We start from the raw sequence: 19,880 nt of genomic DNA, 5'->3' as shown, positions 1-19,880 counted from the left end.
CACACGCTATTAGAGAGGAGAGAGTGAGGGGCTTCATTCTCTACCACCTGATGACTTTAACACTAGAGAGAGGAAATAGCAGATTAAAATCTGCAAGCACCTCTATCAACCACTAACTTATTTAAATCAAGATCAGAAAGCCCATAAACACAGAAAGAAAAAAACATAAATCTGAAGCCTCTTCAGAGTTTCTCTTGGCAATTAATGTTTTGTAAAGATGACATAAACATTTCAAAATATATAAACCTATTTCTGCTCTTCTCGTTTTACTACTAGCATCAAGCTATGATTTTATGAATATCAAATTAGAACAATAAGGTTTAATTCCTACTTTGCACAGGACAACGGGATGCATCAGGCTGATTGTTACCTTAAATAAGTAGTACCTACTTTTCTACAATGAACTTCGTACAGATCCCCTTCTGGTAGGCAACACAACTTATAACTAGGGTAGATTTGTTATGTATTATTTTTCTTCACTCTTCCAGGCAAAATCTGCAAGTCAGCTATGCACTCTTATAACCTTAGAGTTAAGTGTCATCCACTGTGTTTTCCCTCCCTAGTTGCCACTTAAACTGCTAGTAATAACAAATCCTTCAGGACATCAATAGAGTCACTGTGTTGAATAATCACAGCCTATCAGGCAGTAGGCTTGCAACAGCAGCTCCACTGCCTGTGACATCACTCCTGAAGCTCAAACCCCACGCTAAGCTCCCTTCATTAGTCAGTCTGTTGGTCTGTCTCCTTTTCTAGATCTACAGACCTTTGCACACCGGAGCATGCTGCTCTGAGAAGAAGAGCTGTGGAAATCAGAAGCACGGGGAAAGAAAGAAAAGAGGATACAGAGAAAGAAACAAAGAAAAAAACAAAAGACAATCTACAATATGAAATTCATCTCAGCTTGTTACTTGCTGCCTCTTTTCCCTGTTCTAGTTTTCAGCACTAGGTGAGTACAGAAAGCTATTTTACTTGGAGTTCTCTTGTTTTGTCTGCTGTTTATCTTTAAGATTCATTCTTCTCTCTCAAATCATAGAGATTACAGCTTCTTCCATGGTTGTAAGTTCAGAGTGTCTTTTCTTCAAATTACCGGTATTCCATTTCCCCTCGCCTCCACCTCAGATACTTTGAGAGATTCTGAATCTTCACTTGGTTACTCCAGCTTATTTATGCCCTTGCCTTTTTCCCAGGAAAGCTGATTGCTCTACAATAACCGAAAGCTTTTGTGATGAAACAAAATGTTTCACAACAATAAGCTTGATATACGGTGCAATTATAACAAGGGGACTGTGTACCAGTGCAAATCAGGGAGCCAAAGAACAGAAATTGAGATCATCATAAACATTTTCCCCATTAGAGTGCAAAAATAAAATAAACACTGGAACAGTCTTGCTGCAGTGAGGGTTTTACATTTGAACATAGCCTATTTTAAGGTTTATTGTTTTTCATCTTAAACACAGGAAAGATGCTGCAGTGGCAGCAGGATGCCTGAAAACGTGTTAAAAAGTTATTGCTATCTAGAAACATTACTCTCTCCTGTAATATACAACAGACCATGGGGAAAACAGGAACATTGTCTATTACAGGTTAAAATCAGGGCTTGACTGTGCAGCATTCTGAGATATAAATTTTCCTAGGAGAGAGTATGTTTACAATGCCGGAGGCATAGCATGTGCAGCAAAGGAAAGGTAAAGCTACAACACGCTATCCTACTGTCACATTGTTCACTGATGGAAAGTTAATACTTTGTACATACTAGGTATGTTAGGTGAAGACATTTTCAAATGACACTGCTGTTGACACAAGCTTTCTAGCTTCCTGATGCTTAACAACTAACTGACATTTCTCTGTTTGTTAATAAGTACTCAGTAAACTTCTACATCCCTGGGGCATGTAATCACAGAGTGTATGTTTGTGTATGTCAGGGAACTATGTCCATCCACTTATTCCTAGTATCTTGCCATAAAATCTGCAGATAACACTGATATGGATGATAACTTCCCATTTTAAGCTCTAACTGCCCCCTAATCTAAGGGATGGTGGAAGTTCATATTTAACTCATGTTTGAAAATGAGTACCTCACACCTGCAGGTGTGTGAGAGAAGAAATGGGTCAGAATGCAGAGAGTGAAGTTGCAGGCTTACCAAAGGTTTGAATGTTGGTGAAATATGCCAGAATGGTGGAATGTCTTACTCCTCTTCATGTCTTTTTAAAATATTTCTGATTTAGGTTTTAATATTAGTCAGTCCCAATCACTGTGAATCACTCCAGTATTCTTTGAAATATCTTGCAATTCCCTTTTGAGTCTTTGTGTTGTGATTCAGTAATTATCCATGGATCCCTTTCGATTTAATAAGTAGACTGAAGAAACATTCAGTATCAGTCTTGTGAAATTCAGATGAATAATTTTACTTTATCTTAAAATTTTATATTCTTTGCTAAATTGCACTGGAGTTGAATTTAAAAGGGGGGAACAGAAAGCCAACCTTTCCAGATGTAATTTTTCATCTTAAATGGGCTTTGAGTGAAGTGCTTTATGAGGGATTCATTGGCAGCCAATGTATCTGTTAGTTAAAATGAAGGAAAGAAAGGGAATTATCACATATTTCCATATTTATTTCATAAAAAAAATAATATACTTTGGCAAAGATAAAGGGGCAGAGCCGAAGCTGCAACTGAGGATCTGGCCCAAAAGCATTAAAAAGGAAATCTGTCATCTTAACAAGAAAAGCAGTGCTTGCATACATATGTGAACTTCAGTAAATAGCTCATGATTTCAAATTGGATTTTACTTCCCACTGCAATTTGCCAAAGTATGAATAGAAAGTTGAAGTCGATGTTTGAATGCCATATGTGATCAGTGTAACTCCAGAAAAACAAACCGAAAACTTAGAGATACATTTGAGTGGCACATGATCAGTTACAGACCTATGTGATCTAATAAATAGTACACAAATGCAATGATTACAGTTCTTAATAAGAATCAACATTCAGGCAGAGAGATTTCAATCTAAATTCCTGTTTCAATTGTTAATATCAGGGTTCTGAATCATAGATTGTAAGATGCAGCTGTTACTTATGCTATTCCTGTGAAACCGTGCTGGATGTTCCGTTCAGCAGAAAAGTAAGTGGGACTCTAAAAATGGGGATTTGTAGGTATACAAAAGGAAATGTCCTGAAACAATGGAATGCCATATTAGAGCAATTTTTTTATTCCTCAGTTGTACTGACTATCTAAACAATGGAGCGATTTTCTTGCGATCATGACGGGAGTTAAAAAAACAATACAGTGCTATCAATATGTCGTTCACTGGGAGGAGATTGTGCTTTAGTCTGTTTCATCAGAAGGCCGTTATGTATGTGGCATTTAATAGTTCTTGCCAACATATGGTTAATGTGTAGGCTGGAACCCAAACAGAGCAGCTTTGCAGGAACAGTTGCTTTAGCAAAAAGGGGTACCTATTATCCTGCTGTGTGAAACCGCTTAGCTCAGGCAAAGAAAAGATCATGAGTAGTAATAAGTTTTCTACCATGAGATTTCTTTAGAAGTGCTTTCCTCTCAAGTTGTCGTGTATGCAGGGCAATCTCTGTATAACCTGTTTGTGGGTGCTGAAATCAGTGAGCAGTTACTTGATGAGAAATGTGGGTGGTTGCATTTATTCCTCTTTGGCATTTGGAGAGGTCATCTTTCTTGCATCACTTTATTGTTATAGTTTTGTGAGGCCTCTGCAGAGAAACCTAATATTAAACATATTTGCATTGACGTAACACATAGTGCACATGATTTTACTTTTGGGATTTACAGAGGCCAAAAAGAACAAAGTTTCTGTTGTGGTGATTACTGCAGGTTTTTATTAACTGAAATGTGTAGATTTTTTCATAAATATGGGGTCCAGATCCCCAGCTGGATCTGTGCTGATATGCACCAGCTGAGGATCTGGCCCATGATGTGTCACTGCAAAGAAAACCTAGAGCTGTTGAAGCAAATATTATTTTTAATATATCCTTTTTGTTTATTTTTTGGTGTTTCTCAAATCCTAGTGATTTCTCTAAATGATGATTATTTGGTGCTGTGAACAATTGCAAACATCTGAGGTTTGATTTAATAAACACCATTGACGTCACTAGCTACTGCATGAATAACAACTCCAGGATGAGGCTTATTAGAGGTAGGGACCAGCAACTCTGTAAAAATGTCAACCCTAAGTGTACCCAAGGGGACCTTTTCTAAAGTTTGGAAAAGTTTGGATAACTTTCTTTCTTTTTTGTGGTCAGTTTTTACACGCTTTTGCACTTCCTGCTTTTGGAAGGACCAAACTATGTTGTCCTAATATTTCCTATGCATTAGGAATGATGAAAAATATTATTTATAAAATGTTATATTGCTGTAGCACCCAGAGGCCTCAGTCAGTCAGGACTGGGGCCCTGTTGTCCTAGGTCAGGGGTTCACAAACTTTTTGGCCCGAGGGCCACATCGGTGTTGTGAAACTCTATGGAGGGCCGGGTAGGGAAGGCTGGGCCTCCCCAAGTGACCTGGCCCCTGCCCTCTATGCACCCCCTTCCACTTCCCGCCCCCTGACGGCCCCCCTCAGAACCCCCGACCCATCCAACCCCCACTGCTCCTCACCCCCTGACCGCCTCCTCCCGGGATGTCTGTCCCTATCCGTCCCCCTGGGACCCCACCCCCTATCCAACCCCCGCTTCTGCCTGTCCCCTGACTGCCCCGACCCCTATCCACCTGACCCCTGACAGGCTTCCCCGGACTCCCATGCCTATCCAACCCCTGACTGCCCCCTGGAACCCACTGCCTGCCCCGTTACCATGCCACTGTTAAATCTGGTGCAAGGTTAAATGTGGGTGTCCTAGAGTTTATTAGATTGATGATAAAAGCAAAATGTTTAAAACATTTCTCCTAAACTAAAATCTTCCCCATGTTGTAAACATTAATTATGCTGCTACTGGAAGATGAAAGTGACTAGAAAGGGCTCCTTCCTGCCCTTCTAGGTGGAAAAACAAGCCTCAGACATGTTTGGTATCAGCTAGTGCTGAATACCCAAAGGTTGCTCTCTGAGAGGCCACAATCCTGGAGTACAGGAGTGCCCTTCCTTTTCCCCATGATGGCAGGCTTGGTGTGGAGGAGAGTTTTGGAGACAGGTAGTCTCAGACAGGAACTACCATGCTGGCTGGAAAGAGCAGCCGATGTGTCCATAGGATTTGTGAGTAATAGAGACCACCTTTATGTTGTTCTTTCTGAATTCCTTCAGGAATTCAGGGGGCACTGACTGCTTATAATTAATTTCATATTTTTACCATCTCAGAACTGGTTTTCTTGGATATTAAGGCATTTTGATTTCTAGCAAACAGGATGGTAATATGTGCCTGGTAAATGGGGTTTGTGCGTTGGGACAGAGTAGCAAGTGGTATTTGGTGTTGTATAGCAGCAGTACAATATGTCCAGATGGATGCTCCTCATGGGCCATTTTGCTGAACTGCAGCCACACCTGATTATTTGTTCAGTATATTACTGCCAGTCAATTCCCTGGATTTCTATTAAACATAATCAGCCAAATCCATCCCTGGTTTAATTGCATTGATTTCAATGGAGTTGAAATCAATGTACTTAAATCAGGGGATGGATTTGGCCCAACCACGATATAATTACTTATGATTTAGGGTCTAATCCTGAAAGAGACAAGAGGTGCTTAGTGCCCATAACTTCCAGTAACCTTGCTGAGAGAGAAGGATGCTCAGCACTTTACAGAATATGACTCTCAAGGCTAGCCTTATTACATAATGGATAGTGATTCAGTAATTGTCCATGGATCTTTTAATTTATGAAATAGGGGATTTGCTTTCTCCATATGTTCATGATCTATCATTGAGATTGGTATATCTGGGTATAACTCTACATATCAGTTCTATTTCCCCTTACGTCTTATGCTATGTTTATACACCTATACATAATGTCAAAGGGTTTTATTCCTCCGTGACTTCCTTTTCCAATAATGGAAGTAATTTATGGTTGAAAAGAAGAACGTGGGAACTGTTTTATCTAATGTATGTCAATCAGTAAGATTAAATCAGGAAAAGTGCCCCAAAGTTAAGAGACCTCTTGAGTCCGCGAAACTGAATAGAAAACCTCAATAGCTGGCTTTATCATGAGAGTTTTGGGGATTTCCTGTTTTGGCCCAAAGTACCACAAAAATAGCTTCTTGTGTGGTAGTTTGCTGCTTTAATTTCTGTCCCTTGCTAGAAAAAACCGCAAAGGTCTGAATTATTATTTTTTTTAAATGACATTTTAAGACACTACTTAAAACTTTTTTGAACCTCCAAAAAAAGAGCTCATAGGTTTTTTTTGTTTGTTTGTTTTTAAATGATGAAGCTCCCTAGAATTCACTTTGAAAGGATACAATAGCAAAGTAAGGCTCTAGTTGTTTGTTATGCATTTTGTAGCATTGCACTGATGCCAACTAAAATTGCAGTAGAAGTTACTTTTGGCTTTTGCAGTTTGAATTCAGTAGTTTTTTTGCATGCAGACTGATGCTAAATGAGATCTAGTGCTGCCAGTCTTTTTTTGGTGGTGGTTCTAACTGTGGCCATGTATTAGTTGTTACTACTGGCATGCTGTTCACTCTTAATCAATTATATTACTATTTGTCCTTTTTCATTAGATTGTGTTTTGATATTGTTTCTATGCTTAACTAAGACCTGTTCTCAGATATTTATCTTTTCAGTGCTACATTATAAGAATCGCTAAGTCATATATTGATTTGATATGTAGAAAATGTTGTGCTTTCTTATTACCTTGGTTTACTCAATGGGTTTTTAGCTGTCTTGCAGGGACCAAATCCATAAATATTCCCTATATTCAAGACAGAGAGTATTTGGTGTAGATCTGTCTCCACTCTTTCTAGTATCCTTTAATCTGTAATATTCAGTCCAGGTTTCAGATGCAGGTTATAAGTGGTATTCAATTATTACACTTAACTCTTCAGACACTACTACAGGGCTGAGTGCCACAGGAATATGAGAGAATAAATCTGAAGGTGTGTTAAATAGCTATTTTTACACATCGTTTTAAAGTGATAGAAGGTGAATTGAAATATTTTCTTAGCTTCCTCTCATACCTATATTAACAACATCTTCGTCTTCACCGTACAGTAGTCCTCACATTCCTTGGGGTACTGTATGTTAGAAAATTACATTTATTGTATATTTACATAAATTTACATTTTTATTGTATGCTCTCTTTATGAAGAGGAGCAATAATTCCCAGTTCCTCTACTTTTATTGCTCCTCATTATAGTTGAATTGGCAGAAACAGGATCAGACTTCAGTGAATTGAGGGAGAAAGAAAAATCAATGTTTGCTATTTTAAAATATATGTTAAGTTTGAACAAAAAGGATGTGTGTGAAATGTCCTAATACCCACCAACTAATATTTACAAAAGGCACACAGAGCTAGGGATGAGATCAATTAAAAGCTGCATCCTTGAGGTGGTCCTGCTCCTTGACAAAGGTGAGGTTGTAGTGTTTCCATCTGGCGAATATTAAGCCTGTAATTTCTGAGAGAGTGCTCTGAACTATATTTATATCTATTTACGTGTCCCCGTCATTGTGTCATCTGAGTATCTCACAAGCATTCATTCATTTATGCTCACAATACCTCTCAGCGGAAGGGAAGTGTTATCCCCATTTTACAGATGGGGAACTGAGACACACGCAAGTTAAGTGACTCAGAGTTGTCAGTTGAACTGGTATCACTTGAATCTCAGTCCAGTGCACTAACCACAAACAATCCTTCTTTCCTTTTGACTGTACCTTGAGCAGCAGTATAACTTTACTCCTAATTTTGCCATATTTTTAACTCCTCCAGCCCAACACACTCTCATTCAGAAAAAAGTGATGATATGGATGTTACCTCCTCCATGCTACTATCTATCCAGCCACCCATCGTGGTATTAGAGTGCCCTCTATTCTGAATAAGGCATACATGGATTTATGGTGTTGTGGGTGATCACTGTAATTACTGCTACTGCATCTATTACAACCTATCATATTTTCAATAACTCTTGCAGTTCCTGGTAATTGTTTCAGTGGTGGGAGAAGGGAAAGAATTATTTCATCATTATTGCCTCTGGTAAGCAACAGGATTCCTTTTAGAGTATTATATGGCAGTTGGATTAGCAGTATTTGGTGCTACATTTCAGGTGCTTAGGTGGCTTCATTGACATGGGCCAGAGGAGTGACAGCAGTAGAGGCAGTTCCTGTGGTTCCCTAACTTAGAATTGCTAGGTGAACCGTAACAACCTCCTGAGCCTATGATGGTAGGAGCCAGGGTAATAAATTGTGCACAACGTGTATATCTTCTTGGTGATTTTTTTTTTCCCCGTCCCTGCTTCATAATTTTGGATTGACTTTTCTGTTTGTTGTTTGCTACAGATTAGCCTGTGGTATTGGGCAGGAGAAAGGTGAGACTTTACTGAAATGTAGATGAGAGAAGTATAAAGTGTGAGAAATTGAATTGACCAGGTGGTAAAAAGAGGATGTACTTCAGGTAGCTTTAGATTGGTTGTTGAGGGAGAGTAATTTGTTCCCCCTGGTAAAGCAAATTAAATATGTACTCAGACAGAGACAGCTTTCCAAGTGTGAGGTGGGGGGAGGGGCAATTATAGTTTTTGCTCACATTTCACTTCCTAAGTCTTAAAAGGTAACATTTCTGCAAAAGGGGCAAATCCTAGTTCTGGAGTGGTATTCATTGCTGAAATGGATCAGCTTCATATTTAATACTCATTATAAGTACTGAAATAGCCACAAAGGCCAAAGTACTCTGTCTCTGTTGGGGCAGAGGGAGATTTCCCAAACCTGAGCCATTCTTTTTAGGTGACAAATCTGAGGAACTGTCCCAGATTGAGGTGTCATTAGGTTTTGGAACAAATTGATAAACTAAACAGTAATAAGTCACCAGGACCAGATGCTATTCACCCAAGAGTTCTTAAGGAACTCAAATGTGAAATTGCAGAACTACTAACTGTAGTCTGTAATCTATCATTTAAATCAGCTTCTGTACCAAATGACTGGAGGATAGCTAATGTGATGCTAATTTTTAAAAAGGGCTCTAGAAGTGATCCCAGCAATTATAGGCTGGTAAGCCTGACTTCAGTACCAGCAAAACTGGTTGAAACTATAGTAAAGAACAAAATTGTCAGATACACAGATTACCACAATTTGTTGGGGAAGAGTCGCCATGTTTTTTGTAAAGGGAAATTACGCCTCACCAATCTACTAGAATTCTTTGAGGGGGGTCAACAAGCATGTGGACAAGGGGGATCCAGTGGATATATTGTATTTAATTTTCAGAAAGCCTTTGACAAGGTCCCTCTTAAGCAAAGTAAGCTGTCATGGGATAAGAGGGAAGGTCCTCTCAAGAATGGGTAGCTGGCTAAAAGATCAGAAACAAAGGGTAGGAATAAATAGTCAGTTTTCAGAAAGGAGAGAGGTAAAATATATTCCTGTCTCATAGCGTTAAATGGTCCATCAGGTAGCTTGAGCCAATTCTGTGGTAGGGACCATAGCCTTTTATTTTGATCCTATGTTCAATAGGGAGCCTGTGTGGGTCCATGAGAACTGGGGTGATGTGCTTGCAACAGCCAGCATTGCTGAGTAAGCAGGCTGCCACATCTGGATCCAGTTGGAGCTTTTTGTAAAGTTGGCACTTTTGTTCCTACTTAATAATATATCACATTAATATACTTTGGGAATCAAAGATGTGTGGATCACCCTGGCAAAGTCGAGGTGTGATAAAATAGGTCATGTTGGTATAGTGAGCTGGAAGTGGAAACCCGTGTTTTTGCAGACATAACTTTTTGGATATATTTAGTTGCAGTGGGTAGTTCAAAAGGACAAGTAGGCTATGGAACATCTAGACAATCTGAGAACTGATGTTGTTAAAGTGGTGAGTTCTTTCCTGTGCCTATACCACCTTGCTCTTTCCAGAGGTTAGCTTCAGCCAGCTGCTTTTTATGCAGGTACTGATGTCTTCCAGGCATGTTGAAAGCTGGGAGATAGTTCTATTTGTGTTAGACAAATAGGAGACATTGAGGTGGTATAGGAGATGATAGGGTTGAGGTTAGACTAGCTTTCATGATGTTCCAATGGCTCCAAAGGTATAGCTGTGAAAACACACAGGTATAAGACTTCTGAATAAGGAGATGCCATTCTTTATATTCTGAAGTCCCTTTCCCCATCCTCCCACATGCTATTATCATGTTATAATTCTTGATGGCCACTATTGCTGCTACCAATATAAAAAACCTTGTTTGAATATCATTCACATATTTTCCAATAGATTTTGTTCAGATCTTTCTGTAAGTTCACTGTATATCCATCGTGTGTGTGTTCTACTGTCTCTTTGTTTTCTCTTCTTATATAGAAATGTCAGCAACGCAAATTAAAAGAAGATTGCAAAAAATAAATGAGTGGTAAAAGCCAGAAGCAAAACTTGGAGATAAATGTATTTGTCAGAATTGAAACCTTTGACTGTAAGTGCATATCTACACTACAGACTTACATGTAGTGTAGACACACTGCCTTATGTCATCTTGTGTAGTGTAGACCAGGCCTAATATTTTTATAATTTCTCCCATTTGAATTTGAAAGAAATGGGAGGGGAACAAAAATTGCTCCTATGGTATAATCTATACAAATAAATTTACACCTCTAATATGTGAAGGTATATACAAAAGTAAAGAGCTTATTTGAAAGAAACCGGTATCATTGGATTTGTACTAAAGCCTTCAAAAAAATTAGAAATCCAAACAAGCACAATTATATATTTTTATTTAGGCAGCTGAGAAAGGATAGCTCTAAAACCATCTAAAATTCATATTGCTTTTTCACTCTTTGTAAATACATCTCACAGGCCTTTTATGCTCACAAGTATATTCAAGTTTCCTGAGCGACACTGACTTTTAGGGCTTAGAAGGCCTACACTCACAACACCACACTAGATTTTGTATCTTTTAGGCTCTTTTTATTAGGAACTTTATAATGGTGGTTGAGGCTTGGAAACTACTCCAATGAGGGAATTTTTCTCACTATTTCTCTTTTTTCCACTAGCTATCCTAGCTATTAATCTTTCTCCCCTCATTAGTGGGTGGTCATAACAAGAGCTGGAAGTGAGGAAAAATCTAGCTGGTGTGAATCTCTCACATGTTTATCATTAAGCTAACATTAGATGTACATCAAATTAAAGTTGGCAGTGAGCATTCAGGTACTGTATATGGAGTGATGAATTAACCCTTAGTATTGCCCTGGACTGAAGCTAAAGCTGTTGGCCCCAGCTCACTGCATTTGTTTTCAGTTGAAAAACTTGTTAAAATCATGGTGCAGAACATTTTCATTGTTTTTTCAGATTTGGGGAATGTGCATTTTAGTTAGATTTAAGCTCCCAGAATGAATCAAACACAGGGGCCAAGGGTTGCCCTCCACATACACAGGATTACTCCCACCTGAAATCTATGAGGCCAGAATTTTATCTGTTTTTTAGGCTTTAAACTTGTCACTGGTCTGAGAGCGATTATTGCCACGATTGAAATGCTAAGAATTACTACTATTATTATGTACCTCTAATACACATCTTAAAATATTCACATCAGAGGAACCTGAATAAAGGAAGCTCTAGATGAAACATTGATCAGGAAAAAGCAGGGGAGCAGGGACGGGAGAATAGGAAAAAATACAAATGATTCCGATCCTGATATAAATCTGAGGTAACTTCACTGAGTTATGGAATTATCCCAGATTTACATCAGTGTAACTGAGATCAGCATTCATCCAATGACTTTGGGTGCTGTGTGCATTTGGGGGTTCAGATTGCTGCAAGCTGTTGAGAGAGTCAGAAGCAAGAAAACTGCTATTTTCAGAGTGGAATATATGTGTATATATTTATCTGTATTCAACATCAAACTGCTATATGTTTAAAGGAGACATGAAAAAAATCACTGACGCTATCACTTCTGTGGAAATGATCATCTCAGAGAGAGGTGTGTTGAAAAGTTTCACCAGTTAATGTTTCTTATGCTCTTATTTCTCCCTAATAATCTCTCCATTAATCTATAAGAGATACTGTAATTAGTTTCTGTAACCAAAGAATACATTTATTTTTCAGAGCGCAGAATAATATTAAAGATGAACATGCTGCTGTGTAAAGCAGCTTCTACACATATTGAGAACCTGAGATATAATCATGGCAATTATTACTGTAAGAAAATTTGTTTTCAAATACATGCTCTCTCTAAGGCTGGCTGAGATGCTTTGGACATTGTCCACAAAATAGTTGTGCTCACAAGTGTATTATTACTCCCATGGACGAATACACTAAGGCTGCGGGAGAAAATAAATTTGCAGTCATAACAGAATCCAAGAGTGGACCTTCAGATTGCACCAATTCTTTTCCCATTTTTGCTTTATATTACTATTTGTGTATCTTTATGGCTAAGATACTTTATTTTGTATACAGTAGCCTTATGAGGACAGAGTCGGAGCCTATTTCACAGTCTATTTTAGAGCAGTGGTTGATACCCTGATTTGAGATACTAAGGAACAAACCAGAAAGAGCTTGCCTCCATTAAGAGAAATAGCAATAGATTTCTGAGTGCATCTATCCCATCCGGAGGAACAATGGGCCACCAGTAAAATTTTAGATGGCTGAGGAGGGAGGGATAGAGAAACAAAATAACGGTGACAGGAAAGTTTGTATTGTTCAGCAGATACATGTCACTGGGGGCATTGACTGGCCTGGCATGACTCTTCTGCAGTGAAACTTGTAGCAGGCTGTAGCTTTAAATCAATGATTTGATCAGCTTCAGTAATTACTCACCAAAATACTCATTTAACTCCTTTTATGGCTTCATTGTACCATCAGCTTAAAATGGAGTTTAATTTTGACTTCTTTTGAAACGGCACTGCAGTATGTTATTGCCAATCTATTTTGTACCATGTATTAAGCTTATTTTGTGACTGAAGAAAGATTATTTTAACATGGAGCCCTTTATGAGATTATAGTAAGTAAGATAAAACACCTCTTTGGGTAAGCTGTATTGTCAGTCTTTGTTCTCTGAAAAAGAAAAGGGTAACACAAGTAAATGCTAATATTGTTTAATTAAAAGCACAAAATAGCTTTCAATTTAGGTTTAAAGGTTATGTTCTTTAAAGAACGCTTTTTATGCACTCACTGCAATGTGTGTTCTTCATTCACCACTGTGTCACTTCACATTTTATGGTGTTGTAAACTTATTGTAATCAGTGGAGTTACACCAGTGCAAAAGTAGAGTAAAAGAGTGGTGAATCAGCCCTCAATTTAGCAATGGCAGAACTGAAACAGGTATTATGAGAGTCAGTTCAGTTAAGCATCGAAAGAACTGGGAACTGAATTTCCTGTCCATCAGGTGTAGCTCCATTTATGTCATGGAGCTACTCACTGGTGTAAAACAGCTGTGACATCAAAACTAGGCCTCTGATGTTTATCTGAGCATCCTTGGCCCAGAATTTTCACAAGGTTCAGGTTTCCTTGTTTGAAATTTCTATTGCTACTTAATTTTTAAATAGGCAAAAATACAAGAAAATTAAGACCAGTAATTATTTCTGCTTTTCATTTTAGCAGGAACACAGAAGTTCAGCAACAAAAACCTTTTATTTTAAGAGATTTTCTGTCAGTACTCCAGACAGCTCCATGCCTGACTACATCTCAGTCCGTCCGTCCTTCCTTCCTTCCAAGCCTTCTGTTCACTACTGTGAGGTCTGATTCAACACACTCTTACACTGAAGTCAGTGCAGTTTCACTGATGTTCAGCTTGTGTAACTGGACAGAGAATCAGGTCCTGTATGTCCTGCCAAGGTCTCTTGCCTTTAGGAGAAATATATTCCTGTGCTGATACTGAGACGAGCAGGGCTGATGTGGGGACGGTGGACATGAATAGCATTTCCTTGAATCCAAGGTTGTTGGGAGCCAGATTGTTCTTGTGCAGGTCAGGGCTGCCCTGAGGGATGCTCTAATTTATGCCCAGGCACTAATGGTCCTGAGCCCGTGACCACTCCCCTTTTCTTTCTCAATAGGCACGCTGGCCTGCCTGCAAAATTCCCACAGCAGGGCTATTCTTGGGGGCCCATGTGGCTGCTTTGCAGTCACTTGGTGCTAGGATAACCTGCTCAAAGAGGACTCATGAACTAAGTCCTTCATCTCCTTCCACTCTCAGCTAACTTCATATCAGCTTTCATGTTGTCACTGTACTGAGAAATGCCATCCATGTGTCTCAGTGGGTAGGGGAACTTGATGGGACCAGCAGTGAAGGGGGACAGCCCCAGCAGCAAGGGAGGAAGACACTTGCAGAGGGGCTCCAGGTAGGGGGGCAGGTGTGGATTGGCTAATGCCAATGCCAGGGATTTAATCTGGAGCAAGGGCCATATTGAGTCTCTTTTAGCTCTGTTCCTGCAGGGATTTTGCTGATGGTCTTGGGCTCTTGGAATAGGTTGAGGTCCCTACCCTTGAGCACCCTTTGTCCTCATTGCAGGGTTGGGACAGGGCTGGGACTTCAAGAGAGCTGATTCTGGGGGTTGGGCTGAGGAGAGCCTACCCCGAGTTATGTGTTTTATGTTAGGAGCCCTGTAGCACGCCCTTTGGAACCACGTAAATGCCTGGTATAAGAGAGTATGGATGATGGGTAGGTAGCGCCCCTCTCCTGTGTTTACAATTTTTTTAATAAAAAATCAATTCATGTGTCTGTCCCCATTTTGAGTCTGTGTGCAGATCAACAGCCTTCTGATTAAGGTACTTATGACATTCTGGGGTGCAATCCAGACCAGAGTGGGGTTGTCACCCCCACCCTGCAACTTTAGGTGCCTCACAATGCTTTGCTGCTGTAGCTCCAAGTGGGCTGCTCACAAACAACATGCAGGTCACACCCTGAGTGTCTGTGTATAGCCACAGCCCTAGTCCAACAGCTCCAACCCCAGCAGCCTGTCAGCAAACACCAGCCACATTGCTTACTACATGCAGGGTGACCCCCACTACACTGAATCTCAAATTTCCCCCCCATGTGTGTTCTGTACGGTCCAGCCCTCTCCTGGACAGTCCACATATATTAGGTCCATTGCACCTCTAAAGGGATCAATATACAACAGTTTGCTACTTTTAAAATTGAATTGAGTTGAAAGACAACACTGGATTCGTTTTCATTAAAGAATAAAACAAGTTTATGAGCCTACAAAGAGAGAGATTTTAAGTGAGTACAAGTACAAGGGGTTATATTCAGAAATGGTTTCAAGAAAAATAAAGATAAGATGTATTCAAAACTTAACAAACTAGACTTGGTTCAAGGTGATATTCTTACTATATGTTCCCAGCATTATTGCTGATCAGGTTTCAGGTCAGATTCTCCCACAAACTCCATAGGCTATTTCTTTTGGTGCCTTAGGTGAAGGAGAGAGATGGGGAGAGAACTTCGGGTGTTTTCTGCCCCCACTTTTATAATTGTCACCCTTTGAAATGCATTTTTCTGAGGTTTACCACTAAATAATGTTCATTCTCACTGTGAGGGTGGAGTCAAGGAGTATGCTGTCTGTTTGCTAAGGTGCAGATCTGTTTGTTCCTGCCCCACTTCCTTGCCAAAGGGTGCCCACATGATAGGTGATTTGTCCATCAGCTTTGATGACACCTGGCTAGAGGTGTCAACTTGTCTTTTGTCTTTAAGAAACTGGTTAATCCGCTCCCCAAATTAATCTGGTAAACACACTTCAGTCATAATTTCACCTTATGTTCATAACTTTACATATGATGTTGCTACATGGATTTCACCATGATATTGACCAGCAAGTTATTAGTTTTCAAATGATACCATATAAGTCATATTTTGTACAAAGATTATTATAATAGTGTGTAGGGTGTAAATACAGGCATGCATTCAGTCACAGCATCCCAAACAACTTTCTTTTCTTCCTTTATATCTTGTTCTGAAACTGCTCTTCCCCCAGTCAATAAAGTCTGAGGGATGACATTGGCATACAACTCTTTAGTTGATTTCTGAACTGTCTCTGTTTCTGGCCTTGGTCTGAAGCTCTTAAGGACTGAGATTTTTGTCCCTTTTTAGTGTATTTTACTTGTTGTGGTGCAGCCTCTCTCTTATTAAATGCATTTTGAATTTACTCTGGAAAATTGTGGGATAGAGTCGGTTATTGTGTATCTTTCTGTTGTGTTCTCATTATGAATCTTCTACCTTTCTCGTGTTAATGTTTCCAACAATGTAAATGGAACTGGGCTCTTCTGCACAATATAAGTACTCCACTTGATGATCAAGCCAGTACTAAGTTGGTTGGTATGAACTTGAAAAGTACTTTACTTAACCCATTTGTCTTCTATTATGTAGGAGGGGGTAGAACAAACATGTAATACTTTCAACTTGAGTTAATCTTTCTCTGGGACAATCCAGAAAAATGACTAAATATCAAGTAAAGCAGCTGTCCTGTTAGGGACCTATGTGTACACAATGAACTGTACATTAAAATTGAACAATGATCCAGTTGTAAACATAATCTAAATATTCCAAAATTTAAATTATAGTTGTTTCTGTGCCCCTGCAGAATAAACAGATACACTGTAGACAACTGAGAACACTTAACATTGAAAAGTCACAACCTAGTTACTTCCTAAGTATAAGAAATAGGATGTGGCACAGTATTTCAGATATCACGCAATAGATCTGGTCCAGATCTTTACATTTACCTGTAAATGTACACAACCTGAGAATCTGGCCTGTTAACTGTAGATAAGGACTTATTAGTGAGCACATTGGCTTTGCCTTTTCAAGTGTCACGTTTTTCATCTTGCTCCAAAATAAATGCCTGGGATTGAAGTCTCTAGTTGACTGTCGCTGTTCTGCATCTTCATGGTCCCAAAACATAAACTTTTTTTAGTTATGATTACTAGCCATACTTACCCCAGCCTTCCTCCTGTTCTCTCTCTTCCACACCCACAGCTCCTCTTTGCATCCCTGTTTGTTTAATAGCAGGCAGGAGCAAAGTGCTCCTTCAGTATTAGGACTTGATATATGGATAGAGATGAGGTTAAATGGGAACTGGCAGAATGGGCTGCTTTATGCTGGACATAGTGATATCCATCATTCTTTGTTTTCCTGAGCATGTGCCATTTGCTAATGATTGAAGAAATTGGTGTTTATTAGGCCAGATTCTCAGCTGACCTAAATTGTTGTTGCTCCACTGATTTTTGCCAGGATCTAGCCTGCTATTTGAAGTCACATGATTTGTTTTAACTGACTACTTAATAGATAAAAATCAAAAGACCTAGGCATTCAGATGTCATAATGATAGGTATGCTACAAAATTCTATACAGATGGGACATCTATAAAGGCAGATTCTTGTGTGTGCCAGAACTCAGTTTATGGTACCCTGATTCTCAAGGCCAAGCTCTCTCTGAAAATGCATATGGCATAATGGCCCCTAAACCAGTGGTGGGCAGGTCTATCAGAGTGGAGCGATGCTACAGACTTCCCTGCTGCTTCCTTTCAGCAACATATTTTCTATAAGGGGAAGGATAGGGCCCAGATCTCCAATAGATGCACTGGTCAGGAGTTTTCCTCCAACAGGGGATTAGGTGCTGGTGATTGGTCTCCTTTACATCACCTTGATGATGCAGATGGGTTAGATCTCAGAATAGAATGTCACACCATGTATGTGCGCATGCATATGGAATGACAGGGCTCACTGTTTTCATCTTGCCAGTTGTTCCTTAGTTAAGAGTAAATAAATAAATATCTATTTATTCCCTATCACAAGTAGAATACTTAGTGTTTCATTAGCAATAAGTGATGCAGCAAGCAAACAGGCATTGTTGTGGGTCAGAGGTCTTTACTGAACATGGACACTTTGCTGAGTATTACATGCTGAGAGGCCTGTGTTTATTTGGTAGTAGCCTGGCCCAGTTTACATTTCTGAGCTGCTGATGTCTTACCAACTAGGTCCCTCCTGAAACACAACCCTCCTTGTGAAGTTCTGACATTGTGAATACTTAGAAAAAAATTCCAACTCCCTTAGATAACTGTGTATTATAAAATGCATGGATATGTGCAAATTTGTATGTGTTGGTTATTAGTCAAGTTTTCTTCTATTTTGACAACCATATTGTTGTTGGTAACATGTTAGCTACCAATCTGGTGTCATCTGCATGGTAATTATTCACATGCTTTCACCTTGGGCAGCAGAAAACCAGAACTTATTGTTCCAATTGGAAATGCCAATTTATGTTGCCAGGTGAGAACTGAAATCTTGAGATTTCCCTCAGCAATACAGGTACATGCATTGTTAGATGGGTATAAAGAAATTTCAGACGTGTGGCTGAATCCTTGAAGAAAAATGCAGAGTGATGGGGGACGTATGTTGGGCAGAGTGCAGAGAGAGGAGAAAAATAGTGTCTGAAATCAAAGATGTAACCATGTATTTAACTGTTGCATGAGGTGAGGCATGCACAGTTGAAGAACTTACTAAATCAAGCTAAGCTGAAACAGTAGGCCTACAAAGAAATGTATCTTGTTTATCCCTCTTCCCATCCTTCAAGATTGATGTTTATGCTGCTGTGGAAGGAGAAAAGAGCATATGCAAGTATCTTGGATCTTTTAAATTTGAAGAATTTTGACAGGTGGATATGAGAGATCTGTCCATGTGCTGTCTGAAAAAAGGAAGTCATGCAGAAAAAGTTACTTGCAGAAATACAGCTGTCACCATGTGGTAGAGTTATTAGTGGAAGCAGAGTTAGCAGAGAGTAAAGGCATCAGCATTTGCATAACAACTGATAACTAGCCAAGATTGGAGTAGAGCATTGGTGGGAAAAAAATCTAGGGATCTGGGATCAAGGGACTCTTATTTATGGGTTTAAAAAAAAGATTTTCAGCTTGGTTCTCAGCCGCTGTATTGGAATGTCCTTTGAAGCTGGCTTATGTAGTATATATCCACATGCTCTATCAGGAGGACTTCAGCTCAATTTTCTGTTGGGGGACAGAGGTGGAAAAACTTGTGCCCCTCTCCATGTGGGTCTCTCACCTCCTGTGTGAAAAGAGGGATTAGCCACCCCTGTGAAAGCCTACTCTTTTCAGGTTTGGGGATTTGCACAGGGAGAGTGGCCAGGTAAGCTGGGATGTGTATAGTCTATCTACCCCACAGAATTCACTATGGAAATGTAGTACCAGCTGATCTGTTACCTTTCCATAGTCTTCCTTCCACACTGGAGCTACGTGGCAGGATATGTGGCCATGTGGGGAGGTGGTATTGGCATCCCTGGTGTAATAAAGAGGCACAGGATCTATGTGCAGATTGATTTTGCAGATGCCAGAATATCTGTGGAATTCAGAGACAGACCTGTGGCTTCTGCTGCAGGGAGAGAAGCACTCCTGAGTTCTTCTCAGAGTAAGACATGAACTGCCATGGACGGATTTTTGCATATAGGAACTTAGCCACCTTTTGCAGGTTTTCCAAAGAGGGGGAGACACCCTGTTCTTTTAAGTTCCCAGATGAATGCATTAGTCATATTTTTTTAAAAGGCACTATGATGCAATGGGTAGATCTATTGGCTTTAAGTATACATGCCACTAAATAATACTGACTGCACTTTACAAATTGAAGCTGTCAGCAGGGCTAATATAGTAGCAGAAGTAGGAAATTGCAGTATATGGTGAAAAGGGGAGAAGTGAGTCACGTGGTCCATCTTGGCAAATTTTCATAATTTGGTACAGGAAGTGGGTCTATACTAAAGATAAACTCAATTACACAGCAAGCATGTACCTAGTCCATGATGAATCTTTAGGCAACACAAGGTAAA

The 19,880-nt window shown here is 39.6% G+C and overlaps 1 protein-coding gene across 1 annotated transcript in view; it reads left to right on the top strand.

The window, feature by feature from the left end:
- The first annotated feature begins 884 nt into the window (after positions 1–884).
- LUZP2 (leucine zipper protein 2) overlaps positions 885–19,880 on the top strand; it is a 330,898-nt gene continuing 311,902 nt past the window's right edge. The window contains exon 1 of the mRNA XM_077820267.1: positions 885–946. Coding sequence (XP_077676393.1) covers positions 885–946 — 62 coding nt within the window. The remainder of the gene's footprint in view (positions 947–19,880) is intronic.

Source organism: Eretmochelys imbricata, chromosome 6 (assembly GCF_965152235.1).
Source record: "Eretmochelys imbricata isolate rEreImb1 chromosome 6, rEreImb1.hap1, whole genome shotgun sequence".
Lineage (NCBI taxonomy): Eukaryota > Metazoa > Chordata > Testudines > Cheloniidae > Eretmochelys > Eretmochelys imbricata.
Note: the sequence above shows the minus strand (reverse complement) of the source record. Positions and strands in the feature narration are given on the sequence as shown.